At 43.1% G+C, this 17,008-nt stretch overlaps 1 protein-coding gene across 1 annotated transcript; it reads right to left on the reverse strand.

Moving 5' to 3' along the window:
• Positions 1-5,589: 5,589 nt before the first annotated feature.
• On the reverse strand, positions 5,590-13,502 carry LOC119245680 (CXXC-type zinc finger protein 1-like). The gene is given in 10 exon segments (XM_054695944.1): positions 5,590-6,786; positions 6,862-7,014; positions 8,763-8,782; positions 8,785-8,858; positions 9,030-9,079; positions 9,373-9,495; positions 9,564-9,771; positions 10,394-10,620; positions 10,746-10,853; positions 13,444-13,502. Coding segments are annotated over 9 exon segments (1,104 nt in total). The 5' UTR covers positions 10,848-10,853; positions 13,444-13,502; the 3' UTR covers positions 5,590-6,639.
• Positions 13,503-17,008: the final 3,506 nt, after the last annotated feature.

Genomic DNA, 17,008 nt, shown 5'->3' on the forward strand with positions numbered 1-17,008 from the left:
TGATATTATACATAGAGAACCCCAAAAACTCCACAGAAAAGCTAATTCAACTCATCAATCAGTTCAGTAAAGTGGCAGGATACAAAATCAACACGCAAAAGTCAGTAGCCTTCCTATACACAAACAATAAATCTGAAGAAGAAGAAATCAAAAAAAACATCCCTTTCGTTATTGAAACAAAAAAATCAAATATTTGGGAATAAATCTAACAAAAGAGGTAAAGGACCTATACAAAGAAAACTATAAACACTGTTAAAAGAAATAGAAGAAGACACAAAGAAATGGAGAGATATCCCCTGCTCATGGATTGGAAGAATAAACATTATTAAAATGGCCATCCTTCCAAAAGCAATATACAGATTCAATGCTATTCCAATCAAAATTTCAATGTCATTCTTCAAAGAAATAGAACAATTATTGATGAAATTCATATGGAATCACAAAAAACCCCGAATAGCCAAAGCTCTCCTGAAAAAAAAGAAGGGAATGGAGGCATCACACTCCCAGACTTCAAACTATACTACAAAGCCATAATCATCAAAACTGCATGGTATTGGAACAAGAACAGACATACAGACCAATGGAATCGAATAGAAAATCCAGAAATAAACCCACAGATTTATGGTCAACTAATCTTTGACAAAGGAGCAAAGACTATGCATTGGAGCAAAGAAAGTTTGTTCAATAAATGGTGCTGGGAAAACTGGGTCGCTACATGCAAAAGAATGAAGCTTGACCACTACCTCACACCATACACAAAAATCAACTCAAATGGATTAAAGAATTAGACATAAGACCTGAAACCATAAAATATATAGAAGGAAATATAGGCGAAACACTACGTGATTTGCACATCAAAGACATCTTTACAGATGCATCACCCAAAGCAGTGATAGTGAAGGCGAAGATAAACAGCTGGGACTACATCAAATTAAAGAACTTCTGCACAGCAAAAGAGACAATAACAAAAACAAAGAGAACCCCACCAACTGGGAGAACATTTTGCACCCAACACTAATGATAAAGGACTGATCACAAAATCTGCAAAGAGCTGATGAGACTCAACAACAACAAAGAAAATAATCCAGTCAAAAAATGGGCAGAAGAGCTAAAAAGAAACTTCTCTGAAGAGGAAATGCAAATGGCAACAGGCATATGAAAAATGTTCAACATCACTTGTCATCAGGGAAATGCAAATCAAAACTACCATGAGATACCATCTTACACCAGTGAGAATGGCACATATTAAAAAAACTAGCAACAACAAATGTTGGCGAGGTGTGGAGAAAAAGGAACTCTTCTGCATTGTTGGTGGGAGTGCAAACTGGTCCAACCACTGTGGAGAGCTGTGTGGAGATTTCTGGACCTACTAAACATAGAGCTTCCATAGGATCCAGCAATTCCACTCCTAGGTATTTACCCAAAGGACACAGAAACATCAATTCCAAAGAACACCTGCACCCCTATGTTTATAGCAGCACTGTTTACAATAGCTAAGCTTTGGAAACAACCCAAATGCCCAAAAATAGATGACTGGATCAAGAAGATGTGGTACATATTACCATGGAATATTACTCAGCATTCAAAAAAGATAAACACATGCAATTTGCAGCAACATGGATGGCGCTGGAAGGGATCATGCTCAGCGAAATAAGCCAAAAAGAAAAAGAAAAATACCGGATGGTCTCACTCATAGCAGGAATCTAGAAAACTTAAATAAGGGACCAGGAAAATGAATAACTATAAGAAAGTGAAAATCAAAATCAACAAAAACTATGAACCAGAGACACTTTTAGGGGGGGCAGGGGCGGGAGGGGAGGGATTGGGGTCAGAATGGGGGCGCTGCAATTGTATGGGGAATATAACAATAAAATTTATTATCTAATAAAAAAAATTAAAAAAAATAAAAAAATAAAAAAAGATTGTGAATATGATACTCGAATTTAGGGAAGAAATAGTCAGGAAAAGATTTTTATTAGTAAAGCTTATTGAATATAATTATGATATGTGGAGCTGTGAAATACTCCTGGGAATAAGATTGTTGTGGATAAGTTTATTATAATAAAGTTGGCATATTCTGCTAGGAAGAGTAGGGCGAATGTGTCTTTTGCATATTCAACCTTGAAGTCAGAAACTAGTTTTGATTTTCCTTCCGTTAGGTCAAAGGAAGCTGGGTTAGTTCCTGCCAGTGTTGAAATAAATCATATTATAGCTATTGGTCATAAGGGTAAAATTAATTTGTGTACTGATAGAGGTTAAGAGTAGAAAATTTGGGATGGAGGCGTCGCAAGACCAGAAACTAAAGAAATGAAAAATCCTTTGGTGCCAACTGCTATACCAAGTGTCATACTGCTATAGAAAATATCAGGAGGCAGACCAGAGTTGGGGAGATGGAGATTGAGGGCCATTATAGAGATCTGTCCTTACAAATCAACCTAGTTACACCCTAAAATTGATTAACAGTAGATAACAATTCCACAAAGGAGTGAACCCCTCCCAGATAGAACACTATATGAGTACAATTTCTGCAGCTCTCCTGCCCGCTTGTGCCTAAGCAGGCATTTTTCATGAAACTTTTCCTTTTGTAAAGCAGGACCAGCAGCTCTCCTGCCCACCTGTGACTCTGCCGGGACCTTTTTTTTTTTTTCCTTTTCCTGACATTTGTGCAAATGTCTTAGTCTCCTGGGTAGGCTCACCACGGCCACGTGCAGCTGAAAGGGAAACTGCGGAAACTTTTCTTTCAGAGGCAACCTAAGGATCCCACTTTCTGAACCCAAAATCTCATCAAAACAACAAAATATATTCTTAGGTGATGATTAGTGTTGGGAGTGTAAACGACCCATTTGTAAATAGGATTGCTAATAGATAATTGTTAATGTCACTTCATATGAAATTGTGCTTCTGCTTGTAGCTCTTCAGTTAATGGATATTTTAAATTTGAGGCTCAGCCCTATCAGAGTATAGGCAGCTAAACTTGATTCTGACTGATGTGATGGAGCACAGCCCAGACAAGGCCACGTCCCCTTGGGAGAAATGCTCTGCTTTCAGGCAGAAATTCCTTTCCCCCTCACTGGCCCTAGACCTTTGACTCCATATCTCATTTCAGTGATTTGGGCAAAAGATGTAAGTGTAGGGATTTCACCACGGAAGTTCTGATCCCAGCAGAAAAGCTGAAACGCCCTAAATGCACCAATAGTGGATTAATTATAGCTTATCCACAGGACATAGCACTCTCCACCCATCATTTGTGTATGAAGGAAAATATTTACTGCCTAGAAAGTTATGCTAAACTGCCAAGTTCAAAAGGACACGAGCAAATGCTGTAACTCCATCTTTAAATTTGAGCTGGAGTGTAAGATGTGTGATATGCATGTGCACTCCCTGCCCTCACATATGCCCACACACATGCTCACGTGCACACACAAATGAAAAAACAGCTAGGAGCAGATAGAGCTAAATGTTAACAACCCTTAACGGTGGGCAATGCTGGATTTACAAGTAATTTTTCATTCTCATTTATTTGCTTGCCTGTGTCTTCCAACATTTTATTGTGAAATTATGAAATAACGAAAATTCAACAAATGGTGCTGGGAAACTTGGACAGCCACATACAAACAAATGAAACTAGATCATTATTTAACTCTATGCATGCAAATTAATTAAAAATGAACTAAAGACTCAGATATAAGGCCTGAAACCATAAAATGTATACAAAAAAACATAAGCAGTACAACCCTGGACATCAGCTGCAAAGTTGTATTTGGGGACTCAACTCTACTGGCAAGGGAAACTAAAGCAAAAATAAACAAATGAGACTTCATAAAACTAAATGCCTTTGTACCACAAAAGAAACCACCACAAAAACAAAAAGTCACTGTGTGGACTAGGAGAAGATATTTTCACATCACATGCCAACAAAGGATTAATTTCCAAAATATGTAAGGTACTCGGACAACTCAACAACCACAAACAACCTAATTTTTAAAAACTGAGCAAAATTTTAGACATTTATCCAAAGATGATATACAGAGGCGCATGAAAAATGTTCAGCATCACTTACTATAAGGGAACTGCAAATCAGAAGCACAATGAGGTATCACCTCATTGAGAGCAAAACAATGGTTAGTAAGAATACCTGTTGTGGTGAAAAGCACACCTTGGTGTACACACTCCATAGTCATAGGTTAACTTATGATAGAGTAGGGGTTTTGAGTTAAAATGATAAGTTCATCTTTGTAAAGTTTGTATTCTTGAACTGACAACATAAGGAAATATATTCTTCAAATAAACAGTTTTTAAAAATTCAAGAAAAATCCATAATACTATTCCTCTTACTGATGCAAAAAGAATATCTTTCTCTACAAATAAAAGTCCAATTGTATTCTGATCAATAGTAGAGAAAACATAAGTTAAATCATTACTGTTAAAAATAAAGAAGTAATTGTACAATTAGTAGAAATAAAAATTTCCCCACTAATGACATCAGGGAGAGTGACAAAAATGAACGAAACTTCACTAAGCTAATAAGAAAAAGCAAAAGATAAAAGTTGTAATTAAGAAACAGTAAAATCATAATAAGCACAATATAAAACAAAAAGAAGAAGTTATCATAATTATGCACATTGAAATGGCTGGATCTCAAGACAAAAATGTGGGATTAAAACAAAATATATATTTATAGCTAGGTACAAGAACTGTATCATAAACTAAAGAAAAATGCAAAATAAACTTTTAGGGAAAGAATACCAGGTAAGTGACAGCAAAAAAAAAAAAAAAAAAAAAAAAAAAGCAGCAACAGTGGTGTCCTGTGGTGTCCTTATCAAAGTAAATCAATGTCAAAAGCGCTAGACACAAAACAAGAAAAATACATAACAGTATTATGCAAAACGGCCTAAGGTTTACACTTTAGGAATCCCCCCAACCCCAAAAAATGACAAGGAGAACTTTGTTTGAAAATATTCTAACATTTATTCTATCTTTTGATAATGTACAATCCATGTAAACAAAAAGACAAAAATTCACAGTAAGAAACCTTAATCATCAAACTAGATTGAAATCTGTACATAACAGAAAATACATTTTTTTCTCTTATATCCATGAAAGATTTACAAAATTCGGTTGAGTATATGGAACATGAAGAAAAATCCTGAGAAATGTTTTTAAGTTCAGATTCAACAGGCTACATTCAATGCTTATGGTAAAATAATAATTACAAAAACAAAAGAAAGAAAAGACAACAAAAACCTTAACCAGATAGAAACTGAGAAACTTCAATTACTTGAATCAAAGTGAATTTAGTTCTACAACTGAATCTTTCATACCAGAGTTTTTGAGATACAGCTCCATTAAGAGTAAAGTGTCTAGTCTGTAATCCTTTATATTTAAAAAAAAACCTGGAGAATGAAAAAATAATCAGCTTATGAATTTGATATTCAAAATGACAAAAAGAACCCAAAAAATCAAGCAAACACATGAAAATGAAACACAGAACTAAAAAATAGAGTAGTGGCATTAATAAAAATGAAAGCTTAAATAAATAATATAAACCTAAGAAGTATAAATAAAACATGAAAGAATACATTGGATGGATTCGCCTCTGGCAAATCTGATCAAATTGAAATGAAAGAAAAAATATTGCATTAAAAGGTGATGGTAAACAAGAGGTCATAATATAAACTTATAGTGGAAGAAGAGGTATAAATCTCTATAGAGCAATACTTAAATATTTAGGTGAAATACATGAGTCCCTGAGAAAAGAGTAATTGTGAAAATTAATGGAAAAATCCCTAATGGACCAGTGTGTAATGTCTGAGACAATTTTACTGGACACACCTCTACAGGCACAGGGAACCTGGCTGGGACCGGCAAAGGCAGAGGGGGCAAAGGTCTTCGTTCTCTTCTGACCACCTTATAAGAATGAAATGGACATGGCCAGATGGGGACTCAATGGATAGGACGGGCTGGAAAGAGCAGATCCAGAGTGGGGTACTGGGAAGGAAGCCAGAATGTGATGGGCTGGTGTGAGATGAGATTAGCAGGTGCCAAGGTGGACAGAAAGCTGGGACCTCACCAGCCAGGGCAGAACAAGATCGGTGAGGGCAGAAGCATGACTGCCCCAATATTCTGAATTCTCCTGAGTGTCCCAAAGTGGAATCATCAAGGGAGACTATCCCGCACTCACCTATCCCCCACCCTAACATTTTAACACCTCTGATGTGGGGAATATTTACAATTCCCAGGCTTCCTCCCAACCACCCTGCTCTTCTGCCCTTTCCAGGCTGTCCTATCCAGGCTGGTTTGGAATTGAGTTGGTGGCCACAGATACAGGTTTAGGGGACACTGGGGGATATTAAGAGCTCTTATTGTTCCAAATTAATGAACGAAACTCTAGCAGTGGGAGATGAGGGCAGACCATGTCCAGGTTCAAGGGAGAAAGAGATGGAGGGATGGACAGAAATGGGAGAATTCTGAGTACACCCTGCCCCTAAGGACAGAGTCAAGAGACCAAATGGTGAACACAGAAGCACGGAGAACGTCCAAGATGCCCTAAGAAACAGACAGAAAGATAGGTGTGTGAGGAATTCATGGAGTGTCTCCCTCATGCAGGGCACTGGGTGTAGGACCTTAGGTGCGCAGAGCTCAGTTTTCATCTTTGGAACGCAGATCAGGGGTGAGGGGGTCGTGCTGGGTCGTCTGGTGAAGCATCAGCGCCAGCAGGCCTGCCCGGTTAGTCATGGAAGCATGCACGTTGCGCTCCTGCTCCAGCAGCTCTTCCAGCTTGTGCAGCTGTGGAAGGTGAGTGTGAGGGGGGACTCCAGGATTCTCCCGCACGCCCCAGCCCCACCGAGCATCACCACTTACCACACGCACGCGCTCCAGGTCCACCTCGGCACGCCTCAACTTCTCCCAACAGTAGTGGTAGTTGCACAGACGCTTGGGGAGGCGACAGAAGTCACCGGTGAACTCAAAGACATTATGCACTAGCGGGCAGCCACACACCTCATCGTCTGCTGCCTGTGGGGCAGAACGAGGGATGATGAGGTAGGAGGAGTGTGATGGGGCGGACATGATAAGTGTAGGGGATTAGAGGGCCGCTGGGCAGGAAGGGGAGAAGTAGCAAGTGATGGTGTAGGAGAGAAGAGAGGAACCAGCGGCTGGGTAGGGAAGAGGAGGTGAAAGGGACGTGACCAAGACAGAGAATGAAGGAATGAAGTTAACAAGGCAAAAATGGAGGAATGGACATGATTAGGCAGGAAGAAGGACAAACAGGTCCCACAGGAAGAAGCGAGGGGATGAAGGCAAGTCAGACAGTGAGAAGGAGATGAACAGCTTGGTAAGGCGGGGGAGGGGGGCCTGACGAGGCTGGGTGATGGGAGGAAGGGGGTGGGTTAAACAGGGAGGAAGAAAGGAGTTGGGAGATGACAGGCAGGGAGAAGATGATCGGGGCAGTAGGGCAGAAAGAAGAATCAAGAGAAGTCAGAAAGTGAGGAAGAAAGGAGTTGATGGCAGGCATGCAGGGAGGAGAGGAGGCGTGTGGGCACGCGGGGAGGGCAAGGAATGGAGGTTGGCCAAGCAAGGAGAAGAGTGGGGACTGCTTAAGCAGTGAAGAGCAGAGGAATGGAGGGTGTCAGGCAGCGAGGGAGAGAGAAATAGATGGGGGCGGTCAGGTGAAGAGGGTTTGAATAAAACAGCAGTCAGGCAAAGAGAAAAGTTCATAGGTGTTCACGGTGTGGTAACATACATCCCGAAAGGTATGAGCCTATACCCTAAATCATATACGGTACTGTAAACCAATGTTACCTCCAGAAAAAATAACACAGTTACTGCAAATTGCATGTGTTTATCTTTTTTGAATGCTGAGTAATATTCCATGGTGTATATGGACCACATCTTCTTGATCCAGTCATCTATTTTTGGGCATTTGGGTTGTTTCCAAAGCTTAGCTATTGTAAACAGTGCTGCTATAAACATAGGGGTGCAGAGGGCCTCCCTGGTGGCACAGCGGTTGAGCGCTGGGTTGCGAAGCTGCCTGCAGCCTCTGCAGCTCTGGTTCAATCCCCGGCCACCAGCGAGGGTCCCACATGGTGCGCAGACCTCTCCTGCAGCACCCGCTGCTCCCCTCAGCAGTGTCCTCCGTCTCTCTGCCTGTTCTGCTCCCCGCACTGGCTCTGGTGAATTCTCTCACCCTCCCGCACTTCTGACTGTACCCAGTGCTTGTATAAATAAATAAATAAATCTTAAAAAAAAAATAGGGTTGCAGGTGCAACATGGATGGAGCTGGAATGGATCATGCTCAGCAAAATAAGCCAGAAAGAAAAAGAAAAATACCTGATGGTCTCACTCATAGCAGGAATTTAGAAAACCTAAATAAGGGACCAGGAGAAAGACTAATTATAATAAAGTAAAAATCAAAATCAAGAAGCAACTATAAACCAGAGACACACTACAGGGGGGAGGGGTAGGAGGGATTACCATCAAAATAAGGGGGGTGGGAATTGTATGGGGAATATAACCAAGATGAAAAAGCATACATTGTGCAAAAATGAAAAATGATGTAAAAATATATAAAATAAAATATTAAACAAAAATAGCACAGTTAAAATTAAAAAAAAAAAGAATAGGTAATCAGGCAGCGAGGAGAGGATAATATGGGGTGATCAGGAAGAGAGGACACATGATGACTGGTGAGGAGGGAGGAAGGCAGGCCAGCAGGGAGGAGGAACGAGAAGGAGGGGGATAAGGTAGAAAACGAACAGTCTCACCTTTGGGTCCCGAGAGTGCTCGGGCACAGCACCTGGAGCCGCTTACAGTACCTCTTACTCTGTGGGTCATACACATCACAGAAGAGTCTTGTGGCCCTGAGAGGAAGTTGAGAGTGAGGTACTGAGAATGGGGAGGAGGGAAGTCTTGCCCTGAACCCTGACTTCACTCTGTCCGCAACCCCACCCATACCCTGTCCCGTTCCCACCTCTGCATCTGAGCCCATTATTCACAGCATGTCTTTGACCCTGACTGGTACCAACACTCACCCCTCAATGCAAGTGGGGTACAGTGACCCGAAGGACGATTTGCACTCATACTAGGAAGAAAGAATACAGGTGGGAAGAACTTCAGATAAAAACTGCTGCATGCCCTCCCATGACCAAGCTCGAACACATATGTGTCCCCTGTAGACGCTGTGCCCTGTAGACCCTGCGTCTGCCCAGCCTTTGTGCCCCCTCACTGCTGACTGACACCCCAATCTTGGCCCTCATACTAAGGATAGAAAAAAAGCACAAAAGAGTAGAGCCAGGAACCAAATCTACTCTCCTTCCTGTGGACTCCACACAGCCGGACACCCTGGCCCCACCTGCCCCCAGCCAAAACCCCGACCTTGGCAAAGCAGCGCTCCATGTGGCGCAGGGCGACATTCATATTGATGGGTTGCCCGCAGGAGACACAGAAGATCTTCAGGTCTACACCATCCTTGCCACCTTTGTTACTCTGCAGGTAATACTGAAGCAGTACAGAGTGAGGATGGGTAAGGCAAGATACCAGATATCACCCCACCCATTCCCTCTTACCTCCTCATCCCTGCACACTGTCTGCTGCTTGCCGTGCTGAATGATGGCCTCAAGTTCATGGAACCGGTACTCCATGTACTTCAGGCGGGCATGGGTGTCCTGCTGTTCACGGTGAATGCGTTCGAGCACTTTCTTGCTTTGCTCCTCAGCAATGCAGGGACTCTTCTGCCACTGCTGGATGCGCTTGGGCAGGATCTCATAAATGCGGCTGGGAGGAAAGACCGCAGGAATGGAATGGGTAGGTGAGAGCATCAAAAAGAGAAATGGAGGAGTGAGCCACCAAATAGGGAATGTAAAGAATAATTAGTAGTGGGTGAATGACTATTGATGATAGGTGGTTGAATGGTGGATGAATGGGTGAGTGGAGTGACAGGTGAGTGGGTCAATAACTATAAAGGTGAATGAGTGGGTTGGTGGGTGGAATGAGGCTGGGTGGTTGGGTGGGTGGTTGGCTATAAGGATGGATGGAGGGCCCCGCTGGTGGCGCAAAGGGTTAAGCACTGCACTGTGAAGCTATCTGCAGCCTCTGCAGCACGAGTTCGATCCCGGGCCAGGGAGCAACCCACATGGCACAGCAGACCTCTCCTGACTCGCCCTCTGCTCCCCTCAGCAGTGTATTTCAGTCAGTCTGTTCTGTTCTGTTCCCCACTCTGTCTCTGGTGAATCCTCTCACCCCTCACACCTCTGGCCTGTACCCCAGGTCTTGTATGCATAAATAAAAAAATCTCTTTTTTTTAAAAAAAGGATGGATGGATTGGTGGATGAATTTACAGAGAGCATAGATAACACCCTACTCCATGCCCTGTTGCTGAACCTCCAGGTACACTCACTCAGCTGCCAGCTTCATGCCACAGTCATCTGAGCAGTACTTGGAGCCTGGCCTGGTGGGATACACACACTTAGGTCCCAGGCACTGCCGTAGCGAGGCTGGGTCTGGGTTCTCGGCATCTGTCTTCTCTGAGTGTTTCCACTTGTCTGTGAGCTGCTGCTGCTTCTTTCTTTTCCTCCTCTTCTTCTTTTTCTTCTTCTCCTCCTTCTTCTCCTTCTTCTCCTCCTTCTGTGGGGCAAGAGTGGGCAGGGCAGGGGCAGGGAAGTTGATGTCAGTCCCTTAACCCTGTATCCCTGCCCTGTATACTACCCCAACCTCTGCCTCCATGCCCCCCATTCCACCATTTTTGTCACCTTGCGCTCTACCTTTTTCTTCACATTCTCCTTTTTCTTCACATTCACTGCCTGCTCCTGCAGTGAAGGGTCCAGGACCATCAACTCATCAGTGGCACTCATTTAGAGCTGTAGACCAGGAAAATGTTGACAGGTCTCCCCAACTTAAATACTTCCTAAATGCTGACCCTCTCTGCTCTCACTGTCCCCATGCTTCCACCAGTGTTCCTGCCACACATTCATCAGGCTTTGCTTATCAAAAAGTCCCCTATGTAAGAGTCTGGGTATAGGATTCAGTTCTGAGGCAGTCTTCAGACAACAGGATGTGGTTGTTGTCTCAAGTGCCTCCTTTGTGCCAATGTCACAGCTGCCATTGGACTTCTGGGAAGCCTGGACTTGTGCAGTGGAGGAAGCTTTGGTTGAGGGATCAGTGGCCAGTGGGACCATGGGAAGGTCTGCATGGTGTTTCATGCAAGAACTGAGAGGCAGGCGCTAGGCACCCACTCTACTCTGCCATCCACCTTGTGTCCTGGACTCACCAGAGACCAGGGGTTACAAGTGGGGTTCCCATGCTGGTGGGAGGAAGTCTTGTGTCAGTACTAAGTAGGTAAGGAAAGGCTCACCAAGTCCCAACCCTTCTGGTCTCACTTTCTGGCCAGTGTGGCCTGGGCCTAAGTACCTGCCTGGATACACCAGGTCCTGTCTACCTGGGAATTACTGGCAACACCTGGCCCTTCTTGCCCATCTTTTCCAGACACACTGGGCTAATCCATCTTGCCTGCCAGAATGCATAAGACCATGCTTATCAATCCAGCTACACTAGACTCCACCCCCTTAGACTTGCCTGGCTCAGTGGCACTGCCTTCCAGGACACATTTGCTACCCTGCCCATCCTGCACCAGCAACCCAAAGCCCACCTCTGCCCAGCCTGCTGAAACATGCATGCCCCCCACAACATGCTCTGGCAAGTTGAGCCACCTTCCTGGCCCACCCAGTCCACCTAGACTCTCTAGGCGCCCCTGCCAGACCCTGTCCTCTTGGACACACTCTATATCTGCCTGAGGCTCCCAGCCAGTGCCCTCCACACATTGGACAAGGGAATACCCAACCCCACCCCCGTGCCAGGCCCCACCTCCTCAGACTCGCTAAGTCCCATATGCCCCTCCCCCCATGTAACCAGTTTCACCTTCCCTTCTGCTGAGCAGTGTAAACCAAGCCCTGCCCCCCCCATCTAAATATGTCACGCTATTCATCCTTCTGAACTAATTTACCTAGAATTTTAGTCTTTATTCAGAAAAGTATTCCTCCCCACACACAGTAATAAGCAAAATATATGAACATCCAAATAACACATCATTAAAATATAAAATATCAATAAATGCGCAATATAAAAAATATTTCGACGGAAACTTGAACAAACCCCCATCCTGATTCCAAAGTCCCCCGTTAACGACTCCGAAATACACGAAAATGGACTCTGCCTGCCGGATGTTTCCATCCCTCATTCGGGATTTTGTGCCATCTTAACACTTAATGTTATTTATTTATTTATTTGTTTGTTTGTTTTGTTTATACATGCACTGGGTACAGTCAGAAGCGCGGGAGGGTAAGAGAATTCACCAGAGCCAGAGCGGGGAGCAGAGCAGGCAGAGGACCGAAGTACACTGCTGAGGGGAGCAGCGGGCGGCAGGAGAGGTCTGCGCGTCATGTGGGACCCTTGCCCAGTGGCCGGGGATCGAACCGGCGCTGCAGAGGCCGCGGGCAGCTTCGCAACCCAGCGCTCAATCGCTGCGCCACCTGGGAGGCCCAACACTTAATGTTTTTAAGTGACAATCTCTCACATTCTGGGAACCACAGAAATGAAAGTCGGGGGAAAAACAAATATTAAAATATATAAATATACAAATAAAATATATATATATATATACGCTTGCAAACAAATCACTACTTTTAGTGATTACGTGAACAAACATGCAGAGAATATACATGTTTTGAATAAGAAAATCAGTTGGAGAACTCAAACTATTTTCGAGCTAGAGATGTAATATTAAGAAAAACTGACCCTGGGGCCTCCCTGGTGGCGCAAGGGAGACACAACCTATGAAGCTATCAGCAGCCACTGCAGCACGAGCTGGATCCCCGGCCAGGGAGGTGACCCACATGGCGCAGCAGACCTCTCCTGTCTTATCCTGCTCCCCTCAGCAGTGTATTTCAGTCAATCCACCAGTTCTGCTCCCCACTCTGTCTCTGGAGAATCCTCTCACCCCCTGCACCTCTGGCCTGTACCCCAGCTCTTGTATGCATAAATAAATAAATCTTTTTAAAAAACTGACCCTGGACTTAGTCTTAAAGGAATCAAAAAACATTCCAATGAATAAACATCACACGGGGCATGAATAAGTGTAGTTTAAAATCAATACAAGGTTTAACTTTTGAAAAACAGAAAAGCCGCTTCTACGTAACACTTGGTACAAAGAAAAATAACCGAAATTAGAACATACTGAGGCCTTAATAATGAAAAAAAATACATATGAACTGCGGATCTTGAGACTATAAGATGGAAATGACTGATAGGCGTGTTCGAAGCAAACTTGAACATACCCCAATCCTCATTCCAAAGATCCAGGTTATCGATCCCAAAATATCCTTCAGCGAGCCCCACGCTCCTCCCTCCAATCACGAAACCCACGACCCCTCACCAAAGCCCTTTCGAAAATACCTCAGTGCTGGGTAGGCCCGAAATGCTGGAGAGCCTCGTGGCAGGTGCAGCGAAAAGGATGGTGGGTCTCTTCCTACTCGTAGGTCAACTGTAGCCCCGCCCCTTCTGGCATGTGTTAGGTTTTGCGCCTGCTCAAGACCCCCTGCCGAGCCACCAGCCCGCCCATTTTTGAATAGAAAATAACAGAGAAAACATATCGCTGCGGAGAGCCAATCTGCAGAATACCGCGATAGAGCTACGGAGATACGTCTGTGTCTTCTTTTGCCCGCGGCGCAGTGTTTCACATACTGGAGTGACTGATCACTGAGTTATTGTGTATGAAAGGAAAATAGACTCCCTTATTTCCAATTCTTTTGAATAATTTCATATTATTACTCTTTACTAGCACCTTTTTTAATTAGTGAGATAGGCAACAAGCAAAAAACACATAAATCAGTTCTTTAAGTGGAGAAAGTAGAAAACAATTTATAGAAAGATCAGGAAAAATAGCAAATGTAACAAGGCAGGAATAAGCTAATATTTGAAGCTCATATCGTATTACATGATGAATAAAAACTCTTCAATTCAAGTCAAACACTCCTTTTGGATGAAAATTAACACATTTTGTCATGTGCCATTTATGCCAAACCTAGTAAATCATAAGAATACAGGAAGGTTTGAAGTAAACGGATGGAAGGAAATTTACCAAGCACATGCAAGTAAAAATAAAGGTTATGTTAATATCTGACTAAGACTAAAACAGAAAGTATTACAATTGAAAGGTTCATTCCATAGTGACTTGATTCACCATGAAGATGCACAAATCCCAATATTACACACAATGAGATGATGTGAAATAGACATAAAGAAACTATATTAGAACAAGTAAAATAAGGGGAAAGTTGTCTTTATGAAAGATTGCAACCATCCTGCTCTTTTTATTCCCAACCACTGTTCAAGACTCAGTTTTTGCACCACTGTTCTGAGAAGGTCTCTCTGCTTCCTTTTCATCTGGGTGGCTGACCTGTCTTCTGAGTGAACTTATGGACATAATTATACAGTAAATATGTTCCATTTATTGTAATTTGAAATTAAAAGGAAAGGGATATTTCCTGAATCTCTTACACCTGTTTTGTGCCTGTGTTCCTCACAAGAAATGAGGGCAAGGACAGTGTTGGTCTTGGTTACTGTTGGCTGCCCAGTGCCCAGGTGACTGCCTGGTACACAAGGGTGTCTGGTAGCCCCTGCTGATCACAGGAACGTGTAACAGAGCAATAGACTCTCTACCCAGTGGGCACAGAGGACAATACCTTGACACCAGATTCTGAGGAAAGAAAAAAGCTTTATTGCAAACCTTCTTTCTGCAAGGAGGCAGAAGGAAAATTCAAATCTGCTTCCCCAAGTCTTCCAGGAAAGTAAAGGGGTTTACATTGGTTTGAGGGAGTGGCTTAGAAAACAAAGGAGTTACATTTTCTTTATTTTTTTATTAATTTATTTTTGTATTTTCTTACATCATTGTTCATTTTGGTACAATATTTGATTTCTCCCCTCAGGTGTAGTCCCAATTCCCCCACCCCCACAGCACCCAGGACCATCTCCATCACCACAGTCCCTGTGCTCTTCCCTCCCCTTGTTTTGAGCCCTGTCCCTCCTCCTCCCCTACTTTATGCCTCAGATCTATGGTTTGCCTGCAAGTTTTGTCTTTTTCCTGATCCAAAGGAGTTAAATGTTGATGGCTAAAGAGTGGGCTAAGGGTAAAATGGACTTGACTGAAGTTTATTGGAGGGGTACAAAATTGGTCAATATATGGAGAGGATCCCTTAAATAACTGGATTTTCTATGTTAATGGATCCTTTCCCTAGGTACAATCTGGGTCGGTCCCTCTTTGACCCCCACCCCCTCATTTTTGCAAGCTCCCAGGCCCAGGCAGTCTGGGGCTCAGCTCAAGGTTAGTCACTTCCGTGCTTGCTCAGGTTGTATCCTTTGCAGATAAACATTCAAAGTTTTGCCAAGTCTGTGAATACAAGGCTGAAAGAAAAAGTTACATATGATTTTTTTTCTTTTATGCTTTAGAGTCTGAGAAGAATTTGACCATCCAACCTCAGTTTTAAACGCATCAGGCAGCCTGCCCCTCTGGTGCTGTTGCAAAATAGCAAATTACTGTAACCTGTCTGGCTCCCTGTTATTTCTTAAAGATAAGAACAAATATCTGCAGTAATTTACACTAGAGTTACGTTTAATAATTGAGAAGAAAAGCAAAATTCAAAAAGTGTTAAGATCTTTCTTCAGAAGCTATTTTCCCTATTTCAAGCCTGGTGTCCCCAGCTTCATAATTCAGTATATGGATTGGGGCAGGAAGTTGAGAAATCCAAGCTGAACTCAGAGGCTGTCTGTAAGCTCTAAAGAAAGAATAGTAGTTCTTGAGAGGTATGTTCTAAGACCCCCCTATGCACATCTATGATAAAGTTTAATTTATAATTTAGGCATAGTAAGAGATTAATGACACCTGATAATATAATAGAACAATTATAATAATATACTATAATAAAAGTGATGTAAATGGTGGGGGTCTCTCCCAAAATACCTTATAGTATCTGTTCTCATGCATTTGGCTGCAGGAAAGTGAAATTGTGGAACGTGAAACCGGGGATTAGGCAAGACTACTTTATTACCTCTCTGTGGCTATGCACGTTCTAAGCACTGCTTGTGGTGTCCAAGCGGAAGGCATGTTTTAACTTCCCTTTGAGTTATTTTTCCTCACTGTGGCCTCAAAGGAGTCATCAATGCTTCCTCACATCTGACTCAGACCTACTTCTCTAAAATTTCATGTCTCTTTACTGCTGTATTCTTTCATTCCTGATTCCACAACCCTAGCCCAGGTTTCCCTTATTTTACATAACAGTGGCCACCCGCCTCTTTGATGTGCCTGGTCATCCTTTCTGCCTCCTGGGTTGTCTTCCCAACGGGTCACAGATGAAGAATATGTCGTTATGCTCCTTGGGAATCTTCCCTCAATCCTCTGGGCGTCCTTCAGAGTTCCCTATGACAGTGTCTGCTTTCCTGTAACTGCTAAGTCCTCTCCCCAGACCATCCATGTGTTGAACACTCAGGGCATCCTGAATACGCACCCTCTTGTCAATCTAGGAAGGGCTTCCCTATCTTGGGACTCTGCTCAGACTGTCCTTCTCTTTTGCTAATTTCTGCTCACTCCTGAAGACTCAGCTTTGGTTTTGCCTTCTAGGGAATGTCCCTCTACTCCCTTTTCAACTGTGTGGCCTGCTACTCTTCTGAATGTACTTGTGGGCATAATTATAATAATGAATGGTATTCCTTTTATTTCAATTTTAGAATTATAAAGGATGGGGGAGTGTTGCATGTACCTCTCATGTCTGTTTCATAATTGTCTATTTTTGCCTGTCAACATTCTGCTCAACTCAGATGCCAGAGGCCTGCCCCGCTGGGAAGCATTTCCCAAACCCCTTGCTCCTCCTTCTTCATTTTTCCCACAACACTTCTGTCATTCTGCTCTCTGTCACTGGATCAAAGGCTTCTCTCCTTTACCAGAAAGTTACGGCAATGCAGGAAT

The sequence above is a fragment of the Talpa occidentalis genome, unplaced genomic scaffold, assembly GCF_014898055.3.
Source record: "Talpa occidentalis isolate TD23 unplaced genomic scaffold, MPIMG_talOcc4v2.1 talOcc4.15, whole genome shotgun sequence".
Taxonomy (NCBI): domain Eukaryota; kingdom Metazoa; phylum Chordata; class Mammalia; order Eulipotyphla; family Talpidae; genus Talpa; species Talpa occidentalis.